The following is an 18300-nucleotide window of genomic DNA, read 5'->3' as shown; positions in this document are numbered from 1 at the left end:
GAGCTGTGTGTGCCTGAGATCTATACCAGCAGCCCCTGGAGGCCACGGCAGGAAAGGGGCTGGAGACGTGGTTGCTTCCTGGGGTGCAGAGGATGGACAGCCCTTTCCTCCACACGGAACAGTTTTGTAAAGGTTTTTTAAAGGGATTGGCGGGATGGCAACACTTTATTGGGCTGGGCGAGCCAGGAAGCAGAGTGGAGTGAGCAGATGCATGCCCAGCACCTGCGGGGGACAGGGCTCCAGGGCCCAACCCCGGTCTCAGTGCTCCCCACTCAGGGCTGGACCATGGAGGGGGCAGCATAGGTCTGGAAGCGCTTGTGGGCCCGCTGGTACGTGAGCAGTCTCAGGGACATGGTATCCACCGCCGCCTCTAGTCCAGGCTGCTGGGTGATCTCCACTGTGTAGTCGTTAGCCTGTAGAGACAGATGGTCAGCAGAGACCAGGGACCGCTTCCCTCCCAGGCTCCCAGGCCCACTCACCAGCTGCAGGGAGGCCAGCATGGAACGACACACCTCAAAGGCAGGCTGGCCAGCCACCAACTCCGCAAAGGGACACCACTGGTTGAGTTGGCTGAACCTTGAGACTACCTGGTCCCCGTAAGTGTGGATGTCAAAGGGCACATGCTGCTCCTGCAAAGGGGAGGGGCAGGTCCTGGGGCTGGCCCAAGGCAGGCAGCAGGAGGCTCCAGCCCTCCACCAGAGGCCCTGGCCCGGCCCACCTCACCTGCTCCTGGAGCAGGGGCTGGATGACGTCCTCCCAGTCCCTGATGCGCTGGCTCAGCTCTGTCTCCTGGACGAACTTCTGCGAGGTGGCGATGAAGAGCTCCTGGGGGAGGAGCAGGGGCTATCGCCTCTGTGCGGGGCCCACCGCCCGGCTCCCCCACCCACTCTGACCTGGGCCTACCACGTTCCTCCGGACCAGCTCCTCGTAGCTTAGGGACGCCGGCATGGCTTCCGCTTCTGGAAAAGGGCAGCCGTGAGGTGCTGCGGCCGTGAGCCTCACCTTCTCCTTCCTCCCCTCAGGGTCCCCTGGCCAGCAGCCCGCTCCCAGACCTACCCAGGTCTGCGTCTTCCCCAGGCTCGGCCCCCTCAGGCTCTGCGTACTCCTCGGGCTCTAGAAAGTCACCTGCTGGGAGGGGAGGACCTGAGTAGAAGGCAGGTTAGCCCACAGCCAGCGCTGAGCCCCGACCCGGCCTGCCCCCCGTAGGCGCCCACCTGCCGCTCCCAGGTCCTCCAGGGAGTCCTCCAGCCGGTCCTCCTCCGCAGGCCACGGTTCCTCCTGAGCCCTCGGCCGCCACCGCTCGGCCGCCTGCGCAAAGAGAGCATCTGAGGGGCACTGCCTCTCCCACCAGGGGCCGAGTGGGGTCCAGGTGGTGGCCGGTACTTGCCTCCCTCCTCTGCAGCTTCCGGAGGGTCTCCAGCTGCTCCCTCACGTGCCTCCAGTACAGCACCTCCATGTCTGCACACGAAAGCCTTGTGAGAAGGGCTCCCTCATCCTGCCCAGGGCCACCCGAGTCCACCCAGGCTGAGGGGAGGTGGCAGAGCATGGTGCCATCATCCCTCAGAAGAGCCCACAAGGCCCCGGCCTCACCTGCAAAGGAAGGGCCCTTTCGCCGGGGCCTCCTGCTGTCAGCGTGGTCAGCATCTGCAAGAGGACTGGGTCAGCAGGCGCCAAGCCAAGTCCCACAGCCACAGCCGGGCCCCCGGGCCCCCGGGCCCTGGCCCAGGCCCCAGGCCCACGCACAGGCAGCCAGGTACCACTGGTGGAAGTCCTGCAGCTTGACAGCAGCCTTCCTCTTACGCTTCTGTCCTGGAGCCTCCTCCACACAGGGGGGCACGGAGTAGGGCCTACCTGGGGGCAAATAGACGGTCTCGGAGCACAACCATGGCCCAGGGCAGATCACCGTGCCCACGGGCCCTGGAGCCCCAGCCTCCACTCAAGCCAGGTGAGCCCCACCCCGGACGCCCAGGGGCAGTGCCCCTCCCCCAGTTACCTTTCCTGAAGGGCTTAGAGTCCAGGGAGTCGAAGGGGTCCAGGCCCTGCCAGGGGTCTGGGGTCTCCTGAGCACAGAGCACAAGCAGACACAGGAGAGTGGAGGACATGCACCCTCCCCCCAGTCGAGAGACATAGGGAGGGAGGTGCCCTGGGGCTGCAGGAGAGAGGTCCAGTTCTGGGGAAGAAGATTGCTCAAAAGACAGCCACTGCAGAGGGGCCTCAAGCATACCCTCCCTGCTGGGGGTCCAGGCCCCACCACCCCTCACCTTCAGCCGGGACGCAGGCTCCAGGGCCTCCCTTCGCTCCCGTAGTGCACACCTCCTGGGCTGGGCCGCACTCTGCAAAGAAACGCCGAGGGTTCCCCTCTCCTCCTCCACCCAAGGCTCCAGGCACCCCAGCAGCCCTGCTCTGGGGCCAGACACCAAGAATCCTGCAGGGACCTTCTCTGGGGGCAGGAAGTTCAAATAGTTTAATGACTAAAAAGTAAAACAAAAGTTCTAGGAAAAACTTTAGGAGAACATACAAATCAGTAAACTAGTGGTCACGGGGTACTTTTTCTTCTTTAAAAAACAGAGAAAAAATAATAGAACGATGTGATATCCATGTATCTACCAGGCAAAACTGACAAATGTTAATATTTTTTCCTATATGTGTCAGGATTTTTTCTTATAAAAAAAGATTTCTTAGCTCTAGGCTGGATCATAGAGCTGACCCTCGGGGATGAGGGAGGCCGCCTGTCCACTCGTGCCAGCCTGGCCTTGGGAGAGTCAGCTCTGGAGACCAGCTGCCATTCTGGGTAGTAACCTTGAGCACCAGCCACCCCTGTCTGAGAGCAGCAGCTGCTCTGCTCGGAGAGGGGAGAGACGTGAAAGCTGCTGCCCAAAAGGGCAGGGTGCAGGGCCAGGTCTAGGGCTGGCTGGGGGACGCACCCACTGCCCTGGTGTGCAAGGACCAGAGAGGGGGCAGAGACCAGGGGACTGCCTTCCCTGTGTAAGCGAGACTGTCCCCGCCAGGGCTGAGGGCTAGAGCTTTGCAGGCCGGATGGTGGGTCCCACCTGCTCTGGGCTCCTGGGCTCCTGCGGCTCCATCGGGACCTCAGGGGCTGAGGCCTCGGGGGGCTCTGCTGCCCCCTCTGTATCCTCTTCCTCACCCCCACCTCCGGGCACTGGGCCTTCTGGAGTGGTGCCTGGGCAGGGAAGGAAGAGACCAGTCAGCCCCAAGGAGCCTGAAGACCAGACAGCAGAAGGGGGGCTGCCCCTCCGGGATGAGGGGCCGACCCAAGGAGAACCTGAGAGGCCATTCCTCTCTCAGCTCCGTTTGTTAGAACCAGAGGATGCGGCAGGGCATTTTACACTCTCGTCATACTGCTGCTCTGTTTGGTTCATTTTATTTCTTAGTAATTTTTCTCTTGAAATGCTGCCACCTCTGTCTGCCCAGAGAGGAGGGGGTGGGCCCAAACCTCAGAGCCCCAGAATGGTCAGGGGGTGGTCACTGAACCAAGACAGCACAGAGGCCTGCTCCCCACGCCTCACCCCTCCACAGGCTGTACAGCGGTGGGCAGGCTGGGGTGGCTGAGTGCAGGGCCCCATCCCCCCCCCAACCCTGCGGCTCCACCTGGCCGCTCGCTCCTCACCTGGCTCCTGGGAGATGCTGAGCGCCGGGACGGGACTCCTGCACGCAGAGACTTCCATTGGCTGCTCCTCAGCCCTCCCGGCCTCTGGGAAAGACGGAGGATTGAACGGGGTCAGCCCCGCTTCCCCCGCAGAAGGCCCCTTCCTTCCCACCAACATCCGAGCCCTCACCCTTCTGGTTCCTCGGCAGCAGTGCCCCCATGGGGGACATGCCCACCGGCTCCAACATGAAGGCTCCTCTGGGGTGGGGGGTGCACGTATTCATCCTAAAATCCTTCCGGCTGGCCAGGACCTCCCCCCGACAGCTGTGCTGGCAAAAACACAGGTGCTACAGTGACCCTTCCCCAGCACACCCCACCCTCCACCCACCAGGCTCGGGCCCGCACCTGTACAGGGGGTTACTATTCTTCTCCGTCTCATCAGGGGCTACCAGGGCCATGGGCAGGAGGGGGACGATGAGGGTCTCCTGAACAGAGGCCAAGAGTGGGTGAACCATGAGAACCCACGTGGCATGACACCACCTTCCAACACCCCCATCAGCTAAACGCAGGAGAGGGGCACTCACACTGGGGGCCTGGTCACTCCTCAGATCCACGTTAGCGCGGGAATCAGAGAGGTCATCCAACGACAGGAACTGCGGGGGAATGGAGAGCTCAGGAGGGTGCCTGGCAAGCACAGGGGGCAATGCCGGGCACCCAGGAAACCTCACCTCATACTCCACTTCCTGGGGGGCCCTGGAGCCGGCATCCCCAATGGGCCCGTCTTCCCGCTCACAGGAGAGCTGCTTGGCCCGCCTGAGAGAGAATCAGTGCAAGGGCATCACAGGAGGCCATGGGGCCTCCCGAGCTGCATGCAGGCCCCACCTCCAGTACTCACTTCTTGCCAGAGATGAAATCAAGAGCCTGGTAGACCAGCGAGTAGAGATATTCCACCTGGCAACCAGAAGCGGGCAGTGAGGATGCAGAAAGGAGGGGCCCTCCCCAGAGCCTTTCGAACTAGTCGTCCGAGTACACGGAGAAGCCCAGATGTCCTCTCCAAAACCCCCAGCACAATTCCTGCCAATGTGGCTGCCAAAAATACTTGTCCAATCAAACCAGTATGTTTCCCCAGAATTACCTAACAGCCGAAGCTCCCACTCCTCCTCCTGCGCCCTTACACCATGCCGCAGCACGTGTGGCCACCTCCACACTGTGGCACCCCGCCCTGTGCCCCACGCAGCCCTGTCTGCCTTCCCTGCTGGCACACCAACCAGCCTGCCTGCAGCCCGCGTCCCTGCTGCTCCAACCAGGGCCCAACCTGCAGGAGCACCTGGGGGTCTCTGCCAGCCCGTCACAGCTCCAGCCACAACCTGTGGGGCCCCACCGTTAAGGTGAGGGTTGGGATCTTCCAGACACCACAAAGCACCCAGCAGGAGGGTGCATACACACGCTGCCCCTGGGCCATTTCCTCTGGGGTGACAGCGCCCGGTAGAAGACAGCGGTGAGCAGAACAGATGGTGGCCCCTGATCGCGTGGATCCCACCCACCAGGAATAAGAAACGTTAACTTTCTTAGTGTTTGTCACATACACAGGACTGTGCTTCATGCTTCGTCTCATTTACTCTGTCTGAATTAGGTGCCATCACTATTCTCATTGTATACGAGATAAACTGAGACTCAGAGAATCAAAGTAACCTCAGTCAGTAGTGGGTCCAGGACTTGCACCAGGGATGTAGAAATCCAGTGCTGCACCATCTAATACAGCAGCGGTGAGCCACAGGTGGCGCTATCAATTTAAATGTAATTAAAAGTTAATAAAACGCAAGATGCCTCAGTCACGCCTGCCACATTTCAAGGGCTCAGGAGCCGCACGTATTGGACAGCACAGATCACAGGACGTTCCCATCAGCTCGGAAGGTCCGGCTGGACGGCGCTGACTACAGCCAACGCTCCCCTCACACCTTCCAGACTTCGTGCTAACATTTTGCTACACCTGCTTTATCACATATCTACCCGTCTACATATTTGTCTATCGGTTCACCTTAGGGTTTGTGCTTTCAAAGTTAGTTGCAGATATTCCTTCTTAGGACAAATGCAGGGCAAAAGAATCCAATTTAATTGGATCAAATTAGGACAATTTGGACAAACTAGGACAAAAACCAATGAAATCTCAGACCATCTTAATAACTTACAGTGCCCAGAGGTAGGTCCACGGTACCCTGCGCCAGTTACCCTGCATGTAGGTTACTCCCCCTCCTCTGTCTGGTTGGGACCCCGTTACTGAGCTCCTCAACACACTTCTTCTGAACCCTTAACCTCCAGTGCACTTTTTATTTTCCCCCCTCCCACTAAACCACCAATTTGGGATCAGTGCTGTGGTCCACGTTTCCATGCTCCTCCACTAGGGGACAGCTACTGCTGCTGGAGAAGAATTTCCAGCATTTAATCTTCATTAGACTACCCATGCTTTCAATTAATCTTTTATTTTGCATTCCCCTCAGCAAATATTTTGAACTTTCGCCAAACCTCACTCTCCAAATTTCCTATCCAGTAGCTGATTCTCAGTAGCTGACTTATATGCTCCATTGTGAAAATTGGGGCTGGCCTTCAGTGTGAACTCTGCAAACTGTTGGGCCCACCTTCTCTGCATCAGTGTTTCTCCCTGCAGTCTCCTGAGATGAGTCGTCTTTTCTTTTTTTCTTCTGGTTCTTTGTTTCATCCATTTTCCTCTCCCAGCTCCCCTTTCCCCTCCCCCCACCCGGCTGGCCACCCCAGCTCCGTGGTTTTCAATCCTGGTTGTCAGAGGGTAGTTCAGAAAATCCTGCGACCTGCCTGCCCCTCCGCCCCACCACCCGGGGATCTTGATTTAATCAGTCTGGGTTAGGGCGAGGCACTGGTGATTAACTGGAGTGTAGCCTGGGTTGAGAGCCACCGATTTAGTATTTGCCCAATCTCTTTCCTTCCCTTTACAATAAAATGTCTTTCTTTCTTTTTCTTCTTCTTTTTTTTTTTTGGCCACATTGCACGGCATGTGGGATCTTAGTTCCCCAACCAGGAATCAAACCCATCCCCCCGGGGAAGCGCGGAGTCCTAACCACAGGACCGCCAGGGAAGTCCCAACCCCGCAATTATCAAATCCAAGTTTGTTCTTCGGTGTTAAAAGGTGGCGAGGAATTGGGGGAGGAGGTGGGAGGCGCTGGTGAGCCTGCCACCTGCCCCAGCAGGACAGCAGACCTCGGTCCCACGAGACACTGCAACACCGAGACCAGCAGCCGGAGGGGCCCACCTTCTTACTGTAGACGCACGCGGAGCCCTGGACCAGCAGAGCTGCCTCGGCGAAGTTCATTGTGGTTTTGCCTTCGTCAAAAGAAATGCAGATCTGGTCCAGCTGCAAGACACAACGCAGGGCAGTGGGAAGTCTATGCACCCTTCTCGCCGGCAGCCCACCCGCCACCCCAGCTTCTCCCAGTGCCACTGGTCCAAAGTACCCATCACCACAAGCAGCCCCTCAGAACGACAGCTCTGGCTCTGCTTAGGGCTCACCGGTTGTGCAATTTTTTAGAGGCAAAAGACAGGTCTTTGTGATTTTCGCTACTTCCTGTAACCTCTGAGACCTAGTGTTTTGGAAGAGGGAGGCCCCTAGAGTGGATCATCCACAAACGGCCAGAGCTACACTCCACCTCCTCTCCGGAGGTGCTCACACCTCACCCATCCTAGTCGGGGCCAACTCAGCCAGACTCCAGCAGGAAGACCCCCACCCCGAGAGAAGGGCTGAGGACCCTCAGGGGTGGGGGAGACAGAGACAAAACGCTGGGGTCTCAATCCTTGGAGCAGGAAAGTCAGGAAACACTTCCAAGTACATCCTCCTCCTTCCTCTGCAACCACCAACCCCGCAGCCCCTCATGAGCCCCAATTCCTACCACCCCTTAAATCTGTGTCCACCAACCATATGCCAACAGTCCCCAAGCCCACCTAGACCAGCTCTCTCTCCTAAGCTGCAGAACTGTGTTTATAGCTGCCCACTAGGTATGTCCACCAAGACATCCAAAGTCCCCAGACTCTATCTCCATACTTAACTCAGGATCTTCCCCACAACCCGGCGCCTCAGGGAACAGTACTCTGAAGCCTCCACGTGGTTTTCAAGCCCTTTGCCTTTGCTCTCCATCTGCCTGGAACGTCCAGCCCCAGTGCGCTCAGACTGACCTCTCCAGCAGTCTCCCTAGGACGTGCCTCGGGCCTCGCCACCGTTAGGGTGGTCTTGTCACACTGAGTCTCTCCTCCCCCAGCAGACTGTGAGCCACACTAGGGCAATTCCAGCCTTCAGCTCAGCGCCCGGCACCGGCGTTCAATACATGTCTGATGAACAAGGGGGGACAATGGAGCTACGCCTGAAGACAGACCGATGCTCCCCAGACAGATGAAGGGAACGGCATTTTAGGAAGAGCAAAGGCACCCACGCAAAGGCAGTTAGCAGACACAGGTTTCAACGATTTAGGAAGATGAGTACTACGCAAACATGTCCAAAGCAGAGGGTGTGCTGGGGAATAAGGCGAGATGTTAGGTACTACGGTGGCACAACAAAGGGGGAGAGTCTGAGAGGAGCCACCATGGCACCACTTCTGCTAATTCCTGAAAGACAGAGGAAGTGTGTGAAGAGGACAGCAACATAAAATGTGTTTTAAAAAAAAAAAAGAGGGGCTTCCCTGGTGGCGCAGTGGTTGAGAATCCGCCTGCCGGTGCAGGGGACACAGGTTCGAGCCCTGGTCTGGGAGGATCCCACATGCCGCGGAGTGACTGGGCCCGTGAGCCACAACTACTGAGCCTGTGCGTCTGGAGCCTGTGCTCCGCAACAAGAGAGGCCGCGACAGTGAGAGGCCCGCGCACCACGATGAGGGGTGGCCCCCACTTGCCACAACTAGAGAAAGCCCTCGCACAGAAGCGAAGACCCAACACAGCCAAAAATAAAATAATTAATTAATTAATTTTAAAAAAATATGTACTTAAAAAAAAAATTTAAAAAAAAAAAAAAAAAGAAAGAATGTTCTGGTAGCTATGTGGAAAATGAAAGGAGGAGAAAGACAAAACTAGAGGCAGAGAAATCAGAACTTCAGGGGGCAGAGAAGGTTTGGAAAAGCAGACACATGAAGCAGGAGGGGAGCTGACCAAGCAAGTAGGTTTACCAGGCATCCACAAGCACCCTGCTCAATGTGGAAGCCTGAATCCACAGCAGCCCCACCTAGCATAGCTCTCTGAATGTTCTCAGGAGACTCTATATCTAAGCAGAGGTCAATTGCCAGATCAAGTGTCCATTTCACAAACATTTGTTCTGCACCTACTATGTGTCAGGCATTCTATTAAGCAAAGGGGAGAGAGCATGAACATAGTCCCTGCCCTCACAGAATTTACATTCTAGGGTGGAAACAGACCATAAACAAGTTAGAGAATAGCTTACAATGAACATTCTAAAATACAGAAGGTACTATGACAGAGAACTATTTTAGACATGGTGATCAGCTGATATTTCAACTGAGAGATACAGGATGAGAAAGAATTAGTCATAAAAAGAACTAGGCAAAGAATTTTTGCCATTGAGTGCAGAAAATATAAAGACTCTCAGCGAAGAATGAACTTGGGTGTTGTTGACTGACAGGTTCAAAAGAACAGGTGGAGAAGAGCCTGTCACAAGGCTAAGACAGTGGGCAGGGCCAGGTTCAGAGAAGGAAATGTGGATTTTCTTCTGGGAGCAATGGAAAGCCACTGAGGGGTTTCAGGCAGGGCAGTGCTGCAGCCTGATTTTAATTTTTAAGCATCACACTTGCTGCTGGGCGGAGCATGAATTGGATGGGGCCAAAAGCAACAGTAGGGAGGCCAGGAAGGAAGGTTTTAGCATGAATGGGAGCCAAATTGTGGCCTGGATCAGAGAAAATGGAAAATAGATGAACTGAAGTGAAATTCTGGTGGCATGGGAGAATTCACGGGTGAACTGGTGTGGAGTGTGGGGTTTCAATAGCTCTTAGCGTTCACCTTGGTTGAACAGTAGTGCCATATACCACGATCAGGAAGGCTGGGATTTGAGCAGGAAAACAAAGAGCTCCCCTTTATAATATATTAAACCTGAGTTGCCTGTGTGAAATCTAAGTGGAATGTCAAGATGAGCAGCTGGATACACAAAATAGATTCCGAAAAAAGACCTGGAATGGAAATATAAATCGAGGGAGGGGGGAATAAATAAATAAACCTAGGAGTTGTTCTCATACAAGTGATACTTAAAATCATGGAAATAAATTAAATGGCTTAGGGGAAATGCGTAAAAAGATGGCTCAGGCCACACCCTGAGGAGCTCAACACTGAGACTGGATAGGAGAGAAAAAGTAGGTAACGAAATCGGAAGAAAATCAGAACACCAAAACCTGTTTCAAAAAAGAGGACGTGGTCAACCCACCAAATGCTGCTGAGTTGAATAAGATGACACTTCTGGTGACCCTTGGATTTGGTAAGAGGGATATCATTATTGATCAAGGCAAGAGCAGTCCAAGCGGGTTGAGGAGTGAAAGTGAAGTGCAGAAACGGACCGGACAGCTCCTTAACGACGTCTAGACACAGCTGTCAAATACGGGAAAAAGGTTAAATGCTGACGAGATGGAACATGGCCGTAGCTTGAAATTGGTTTGAAAATCTAACATCAGATATCCCTCTTACATCGTGATCCAGACCTCTCACACACCCACACATGCACACAAATCGTAATCTACTCTATTAGAGAAAAATGCTGGTCGCCACTCACTAAATCGATTTCAAGGCTCACTAACGGGCAGTTACAGGAGCTGTAAGGACAACTCCAGGCTAATCTAATAAAGGATGATTTCGAGGGGCAGAGACGGGGCTGGGATAAAAGAAACGAGCCTGAGGACGAGTGCGATCAGAGCGCCAGACGGACACACAGCAGGAGGCGGCGGGGCCCCCGGCAGCCCCTGCCCCGCGCCACTCCCCGGGGCCGCCCTCACCTCCTCAAGATATTCGCCCAGCTGGGCCGCCACATCCACCTCCCAGTTCTTGGTGAGGTCGCGGATGGGCTGCAGGAGGTGAGCGAAGCGCGCCTCCACGTCCTCCATGTCCGGGAGGGGCCGGGTCGGCCCGGGGACCGCAGGGCCGGCTTCGAGTGGCCCAGTGTGCTCAGCCCGCCGCTAGTTCTGGCGCCATTTTACTGTTCCCGCCCAGGAAAATACGTAGCGCGCAGCGACGCGCGCACATCTCTGACGTAGAGCTGAGGAATCGCACCGGAAGGGTCTCAGGACGCGCCGGAGGCGGGGCATGCGTGGGGACGGGGCCTGCGGCTGCGTGGGGCGGGGCGGGGCGGGGCTTGCAGCTGCCGCCGGCGGGGAGGGGCGGGGCGGAGCGGACAGGACCCTGGTATCCAGTCCAGCCCGCAGCAGCGTAGCGGATATGGCTGGCTCCCGGCTCCCGCGGCAGCTCTTTCTCCAGGGCGTGGCCGCCGTCTTCATGTTCGCCTTCGCTTCCCTCTACACGCAGATCCCGGGTGAGGGCGCCGAGGGCGCCGAGGGCGCCGAGGGCGGGACCCCCCCCAACCCGCGCCCTGTGACCGGGACCACCCCCCGCAACCCGCGCCCTGTGACCCCTCATCTCCCCACCCGACACTCCGCTGTCTGGGGCGGGAGTGAGGGCCAGGCCTTGATGCATGGGGTAGGGGGGCTGCGGTTTGTGTCCTGCGGGCCGCGGGGGTGTGGGCAGTGGGAAGGCGTGCAAGGGTCCCTTTTCAGTAGGGTTCTGGGTTCTGGGTTCTGACCTGGGGCGGGGGGCAGAGCCCTGAGGGGGGTGGGCCCAGACCTGGTGGGCAGGTAAGAGAACACGCTCTGGCGTGGAGGAAGGGGGAACAGGGCCCTGCCGGGTGGAAGATCCTGACCTGGGGGAGTCGGGTAGGCCTGGGGCCTGACCTGGGTGGGAGGGTCTGGAGGGTCTGCAGGACTTGACCTGTGAACGGGCAGAGTCAGCAGGTCCTGACCTAGATTGGCGGGGGTGGGGGTGGGGGTCTGCAGGGCTTGACCTGGGGAGGCGGGTCTGAAGGCCCTGACTGGCGGGAGGAGTCAAGCCTTGGAGGGCAGTGTCCAGTGCCTGGCCCTGACGTGCCCTCTCACAGGCCTGTACGGCCCTGAGGGCATCCTGCCTGCACGGAGGACGCTGCGGCCGCAGGGAAAGGGACGCTGGCCGCAGCTGTGGGAGACCCCAACGCTGCTGTGGGAGACGCCGCTACTGGGGTTGGACACAGCACAGGGCCTGGAGCTGCTGAGCCTGCTGGGCACCCTGCTGGCCCTGGGAGCCCTGCTGCTGCACCAGCTGCGCCACTTCCTTGTCTACCTGCTGCTGTGGGCCGCCTACCTGTCTGCCTACCAGGCAAGTGAGGGCTGCCTGCTGCCCCCTGCACCACTGGGACCCTTATCTCCAGCTCACTCCAGGCCCATGCGCTCTCCACCGCACCCCTGCCTCTGCCTTGTCTGCCTTTGCAGACACACACCCCCTGTTCCCTGACAGCCCTTCTCCCTGCAGGTGGGCCAGGTGTTTCTTTATTTCCAGTGGTGAGTGATTTTTGGGTGTGGGGCTGCAGGAGGCTGGGTGGGTGGATGGGGTGGGCTGTGTTTGTCTCTCCCGGGAGGACCCCCTTAGGGGAGCAGCCTTGATGGGGAGGAGGCCCTTTGTGCTATTTTTTCTCCCCACAGGGATTCCCTGCTGCTGGAGACTGGCTTCCTGGCCTTGTTGGTGGCCCCTCTGAGGCTGCCCCCGCGCCACAAGCATGCCCAGGGCAGGCTGGCAGGGGTCTTGCCCCACGAAGACCTCCCCTTCTGGCTCGTGCGCTGGCTGCTGTTTCGCCTCATGTTTGCCTCGGGTGTGGTCAAGCTGACCAGCCGTTGCCCCGCGTGGTGGGGGCTCACCGGTGAGGTCTCTGCCTGGACGTGGGGCAGTCTTGGGGGACTCTGCCCAGCCCTGACCATCCGCCTGTCACCTGCAGCCCTCACCTACCACTTCGAGACTCAGTGCTTGCCCACGCCCGCCTCCTGGTTTGCTCACCATCTGCCCGTCTGGCTGCACAAGCTCAGCGTCGTGGCCACCTTCCTCATCGAGATTGCAGTGCCCCCTCTGTTCTTCGCTCCTGTTCGCCGCCTGCGCTTGGCTGCCTTCTACTCCCAGGTGGGTGGGGTCCTTAGCCATCAGGAAGACAGGCAGGACGTGGCCTTCCTCTGCACTGCCCAGAGGGTCCCACTGGGGATGGGATGTCTGCTGCCAGCAGTCAGAAAGGCCTCACGGGCAGAGGAGCGAGTCAGCCTGACGTTGAAGGTGTGCCTGTGGGGCAGGGCTGCAGCCTCGCTGGAGGATGTCCATCTTGGGTCAGCAGGGGCAGGTGGGGAAGGGCCGCATGAGGCGTGCCGAGCTTGGGTTTTCTCCAGGTGGTGGTGGGGAGCTGTGGAAGGTGTGAGCCAAGGGGGAGGACAGGTGGAGTGGGAAAACAGAGGCCTGCATGCGGTGATGAGGGGGGCACAGGGGCCTGCAGGAGAGATCTAGGTGGGGCGGGGAGGGATGGTGCAGAGGGGCCTGGAAGTGGGCTCTGAAGGGCGCAGGAAGGGGGCGGCCCCTGCAAGCGCTGAGTCCAGACCCTCGCCAGGTCTTGCTGCAAGTCCTGATTATCATCACTGGCAATTATAACTTCTTCAACCTGCTCACCCTGGTGCTCACCACTGCCCTCCTGGATGACGCACACCTGGCTGGCAACAGCCGCCGCAAGAAGACGCCCTCCTGTGAGTGTCAGCCTGTCCCGGACAGACAGCCGTCCTCACCCCCGCTGCCCGCCAGAGTGTTGCCAGCACCCCCCACGTGACCCTGCTCTAGCTCCACCCCAGCGCCCTGGCCGTAGACCCTCCAGCCCTGTTCCCAGCCGACGCATGACTGTCTTGCCCTGCAGCCTGGCCCAAGGCCCTGCTGGCCCTGCTGGCCCTGCTGCTGGAACTGGCCGTCTACGGGCTGCTGGCCTTTGGCGTGGTGTACTGCTTTGGCCTGGAAGTGGATTGGGAACAGCACAGCGTTCACTCCAAAACCAGTGAGTGCCAGCTGGGGGCTCAGGGCAGAGGCTGGGCCACCCCTCCTCACACGCCCTTCCTTCCACAGCCTTCACCTTCCACCAGTTCTCCCAGTGGCTGAAGATGGTCACCCTCCCCACCATGTGGCTGGGGGCTGCCTCCCTTGCCTGGGAACTGCTGACCGCCCTCTGGAGGTACATAGTCAAAGGGGGTGGGGTAGGGCTGTGCAGAGCAGGCCTGACTGCATTTCGGTCCCCTGCCCGCCAGGTGGACCCAAGTGCGAGGGTGGCTGCAGAAGTTCTGTGCTGCAGTCCAGCTGTCCGTCTTTGGCATGGCCACGGTGGCTTTGTTCACGATCAGCCTGGTGAGTAGTCCCTTGCGGCCGGGGTAGGGGGTCGGGAGAGGGCTGGAAGGTCATTGCTGAGCCTCTGCCTACCTGTGTCTAGGTGCCATACTCCTACATGGAGCCCTCGACCCATGGGCGCCTCTGGACTGGGGCCCACCGCCTGTTTGGCACCGTGGAGCACCTGCAGCTGGCCCACTCCTACGGCCTCTTCCGCCGGATGACTGGTCTGGGTGGACGGCCCGAGGTGGTGCTCGAGGGCAGCTATGACGGGCACCACTGGACGGTGAGAGCTCCCTGGGGCCCCTGTCTGGGGCGCGTGGCGGGCTCCACGGGGCTGGGGAGCCCACAGGCGTGGGGTTGGGGGGAAGAGCCGGGAACCAGGTCCTGCTGGCAATGCTAAACCTAACTCTGCCTGGCAGGAAATCGAGTTCATGTACAAGCCCGGTAACGTGAGCCGGGCGCCCCCCATCGTGGCGCCCCACCAGCCGCGCCTCGATTGGCAGATGTGGTTCGCGGCCCTGGGCCCGCACACGCACAGTCCCTGGTTCACAAGCCTGGTCCTCCGCCTGCTGCAGGGCAAAGAGCCTGGTGAGGCTGGGCCGAGGGGCGGGGCCGTGGGGCGGAGCCTATAGGGAGGTCTGCGGGACCTGCGGGGGCGGGGCTGCTGGAGGTGTCACGGGCAGGGGCGGGGTTGGGGGGGCTGTGGGGGCGGGGCCGCGGGGAGGGCCCAGGCTGAGGGAGCTGCCGGGTGCTGAGCTAGCTCCCCGCCCCTCGCAGTGATCCGCCTCATCCAGAACCACGCGCCCAGGTACCCCTTCCACAAGCAGCCGCCCACTTACGTGCGGGCCCAGCGCTACAAGTACCGGTTCTCGAAGCCCGGGGAGCAGGGGTAAGGCCGGGCGCCGGGTGGGGTGCGGGGCCTGTGCGCTGGCGCCGCCTGAGTGCCCCGTGCCGTTGCAGCCAGTGGTGGCGACGCCAGTGGGTGGAGGAATTTTTCCCGTCCGTGTCCTTGGGGGACCCGACGCTGGACATGCTGCTCGGGCAGTTTGGCCTTCAGGTGGGAAGGCGTCAGCCAGCCTGGGGTGGGCGGCAGGGGTGGGCCCAGGCCTTACTCCACGCCCCCCCGACCCCCTCCAGGACAAGAGCCCGCCCCGACCCCGCAGCTCCAGCAGCACCCTGGCTCAGGCGCTCCGCTGGATGCGGAAACAGCTGTCTCCCCTGGAGGCCCCTGCCCTGCTCTGGGGGCTCCTCGGGACCGTGGTGGCCATTAGGGTCATGCAGGCCCTTCTGGGCCCCCGGTCCTCCCCTCGGGCCACGGAGGAGAAGCACAGGCCAGCCCCCCCGGAGGACTTGGTGGCTGCCAGCAAACAAGCTTCCCCAGCCCCCGACGTAAGCAGCGGTTCCCAGACTCCTCGGCGGAAAAAGTAACCCCATTCTGTCAGCCACACGTCCGGAGAGGGTCAGGGTCCCGGCTTGTCTCTGGCCTTCTGCAGCAGGACGTGGCCCAGCCACCGTGCCTTAGCCAGCTGCCACGCAGACGCAGGTTGGGGTGCTGCCCTTTTGCTTCGAGGGCCCACTCGTCTACCCACGCTAACCACGTCCCGTCCCAGGGCATTCTCTGGCCTGATGGATGGCCCAGGAGGCCCGTGTGTGACTTGGCCCAGGGTCCTTCCCAGGACATTGTAATCAGGGCTGTGGGAGGTCCTTCCCTTTTGCTCCCACCGTAGGGGTCCAAGCTTGATGCCCTGACACGAGCTCCTGCACAGAAAGGGATGAGGCTGACCTGCTGTGGGAGAGGAGGAAAGACGGCCCTGAGGTCATCTCCACAGCAGCCTGTCCTGTCATTCGGATCCGTGAACGAATAAAGGCAGTTCATGCTTGATCGTGTGCCTGCCGTTTCCTTCCCACTGGGGAGGCCTGAGGGCAGTGGGCCGTCCCTGCCTTTGACGGTGGACACAGCCCAGATACTGTCCGGCTGATGGCTGACCAGTCTTCCTGGGTGCCTTCGCTGTGCAGTCCTCAACATTCTCGTCTATAAAATGGACGCAAGGGTCTGAGCTGGTGCTGCCTGAAGCCCTGAGCCTCAGTGCAGCACAGCCTGGCCGACCTGTCAGCTCTACACATCAAGGCTACGAGGTTGGTGCTGGAACGTGGGGCCTGAAACCATCCTGAGGGCCGGAGAATTCACCAGAACGCAGCCCCTTCCTACTCTCCTGCTCCTGCTTCCTCATCTCAGGGCAGAACTGAAGGGTCAGCACACTGGCCCTTGCCTAGGCAGGGGTGGAGGAGAGATGGGGGAGGGAACTCGTCAGGCCGCTGACAGCGGAATGGGGCGTGGGTGGGGAGAGCAAGGAGGAGCAGAGGCCCTGGGCCAGGGCCGGAAGAGGGAGGACACGTATGACCACCTGTGTTCTGACCGCTTCCTGGGAGCAGGAGTTGAAGGCGCTGTCCAAGTTTCGGTTTGGAGATCGGTTGTCAATCAGGAAGTCACTGCCTCCCCTGTGCCTGGCTCTGTCCTCAGCCCCTACCCCTCATGCTCTCACCTCACAGACCCCTGGCGAGCCCCCCAGTGTGCCCAACCCCTCCCCCCAAGTCACTGAGCCCCCCCCCAACTGACCCAAGTAGACAGTGCTCCACGCTCAGCCCGTGCCCACTGTCACACGTGGCTCAAGGGGACCTGTGACCTGAGCCTTCGGATGCTCTTAGACACAGTTAAATGATCTATAAGTTGACCTTTGGCTTAAGACAGTACATAACAGCCCAGGGACTTCCCTGGTGGGAAGAAGATGGTTGAGAATCTGCCTTCCAACGCAGGGGATTCGGGTTCGACCCGTGGTCCGGACACGAAGATCCCACATGCCACGGGGCAACTAAGCCCGCACGCCGCAACTAGAGAGCCTGCACGCCACAACAAAAGATCCCGCTTGCCGCAACTAAGACCCGACACAGCCATAAATAAATAAATATTTTTTAAAATGAGCAAAAATCAACGGAATAGAAAACAACAAAGAAAACGAAAAAAAAAAAGTACAGTCGGCCCTCTGTATCCTCAGCTTCTGCATCCACGGACTCAACCACCTTCGGGTTGAAAATAATCGAAAAAAATTCCAGAAAGTTCCAAAAAACAAAACTTGAATTGGCTGCACAATCAACAACTATTTACATAGCATTTCCCTTGTGTTAGGTATTATAAGTAATCTAGAGACGATTTAGAGTGTATGGAGGATGTGTGTTAGTTTATGCAAACACTACACCATTTTATGTAAGGGAACTTGAGCATCCGTGGATTTTGGTGTCTGGGGGGATTCCTGGAACCAATCCCCCTTGGATACAGAGAGACAACTGTAATATATTTAAAATGTAAAAACCTGATCTTTTTCTTAGGCTTTTAAGCTCAGTGTATGAATCTCGTTTGGAGCGGGGCGGGGGAGGTGTTTTTGTTTTCCACAACAGCTTTGAGATGTAATTCACGTGCCATACAACTCACCCACTTAAAGGACACAGTTCAGTGGCTTTCAGTAGATTCACAGAGTTGTGCATCAATCACCATAGTCAATTTTAAAACCTTTTTATCATCTCAAGAAGAAACCCTGTTATGCCTAGCTGGCATCTTCCAACCCCTCCTTCCCATGACCTCAGCAACCACTAATCTACTTTTTGTCTTCATGGAGTTAGCTATTCTGGACACTTCATGTAAATAGAATCATACAATTTGTGCCCTTATATGTCTGGCTTCTTTCACTTAGCATAATATTTCCAAGGTATATCCATGCAGTAGCCTGTGTCAGAACTTCATTCCTTTTTATGGCTGAATAATATTCCATTGTATGTTTATGCCACATTTTGTCCATTGATCCATCACTAGACATTTGGGTAATTCTCACATTTTGGCTGTTGTGAATAATGTTGCTGTGAACGTGGGTGCACAAGTATCTGTTTGAGTCCCTGCTTTCAGTTCTTTTGGATGTATACCTAGAAGTAGGATTGCAGGATCACATGGCAATTTTATGGTAGACTTTTTGAGGAGCCACCAAACTTTATCACAGCAGCTGCATCTTTTAAATTTTACATTCCCTCCAGCAGTGTACCAGGGTTTCCATTTCTTCACATCCTCACTAACACTTGTTATTTTCCCGTTTTTGATAAAAGCCATCCTCATGGGTAAGAAATAGTATCTCAAAGTGGTTTGTTTTTGTTTTGTTTTTTAATTTATTTTATTTATTTATTTTTGGCTGCATTGGGTTGCACGTTGCTGCATGCGGGCT

General features: G+C 57.9%; 2 protein-coding genes across 9 annotated transcripts; one reads left to right on the top strand and one right to left on the bottom strand.

Annotated features, from left to right (window-relative positions):
- Window positions 1-47: 47 nt before the first annotated feature.
- On the bottom strand, window positions 48-10837 carry NCAPH2 (non-SMC condensin II complex subunit H2). Of its 7 annotated transcripts, none has more exons than XM_036866047.1 (20): window positions 10609-10836; window positions 6891-6992; window positions 4503-4558; window positions 4336-4420; window positions 4192-4260; window positions 4013-4092; window positions 3798-3931; window positions 3629-3712; window positions 3051-3181; window positions 2262-2333; window positions 1994-2060; window positions 1744-1851; window positions 1591-1644; window positions 1388-1458; window positions 1215-1308; window positions 1057-1143; window positions 904-959; window positions 724-825; window positions 480-629; window positions 128-413 (listed from the first exon to the last, which is right to left on the bottom strand). In XM_036866047.1, the coding sequence occupies exons 1-20, from the start codon at window positions 10714-10716 to the stop codon at window positions 273-275; spliced, it is 1851 nt and encodes a 616-aa protein (XP_036721942.1). In that variant the 5' UTR covers window positions 10717-10836; the 3' UTR covers window positions 128-272. The 7 variants fall into 7 exon arrangements, with proteins under 7 accessions (XP_036721938.1, XP_036721940.1, XP_036721941.1 ...); XM_036866048.1 differs by having other exon boundaries at window positions 129-413; window positions 1057-1128; XM_036866049.1 differs by having other exon boundaries at window positions 129-413; window positions 1057-1125.
- A 155-nt stretch (window positions 10838-10992) lies between these two features.
- On the top strand, window positions 10993-15917 carry LMF2 (lipase maturation factor 2). Of its 2 annotated transcripts, XM_036867231.1 has the most exons (14): window positions 10993-11141; window positions 11760-12013; window positions 12167-12195; window positions 12337-12551; window positions 12627-12805; window positions 13278-13410; window positions 13575-13709; window positions 13778-13883; window positions 13957-14053; window positions 14136-14318; window positions 14455-14623; window positions 14813-14924; window positions 14996-15092; window positions 15173-15917. In XM_036867231.1, exons 1-14 carry the CDS (start codon window positions 11048-11050, stop codon window positions 15461-15463), a joined length of 2094 nt encoding a protein of 697 aa, XP_036723126.1. In that variant the 5' UTR covers window positions 10993-11047; the 3' UTR covers window positions 15464-15917. The 2 variants fall into 2 exon arrangements, with proteins under 2 accessions (XP_036723126.1, XP_036723127.1); XM_036867232.1 differs by lacking the exon at window positions 14996-15092 and having other exon boundaries at window positions 15173-15576.
- Window positions 15918-18300: the final 2383 nt, after the last annotated feature.

The sequence above is a fragment of the Balaenoptera musculus genome, chromosome 10, assembly GCF_009873245.2.
Source record: "Balaenoptera musculus isolate JJ_BM4_2016_0621 chromosome 10, mBalMus1.pri.v3, whole genome shotgun sequence".
In the NCBI taxonomy this organism is placed as follows: domain Eukaryota; kingdom Metazoa; phylum Chordata; class Mammalia; order Artiodactyla; family Balaenopteridae; genus Balaenoptera; species Balaenoptera musculus.
Note: the sequence above shows the minus strand (reverse complement) of the source record. Positions and strands in the feature narration are given on the sequence as shown.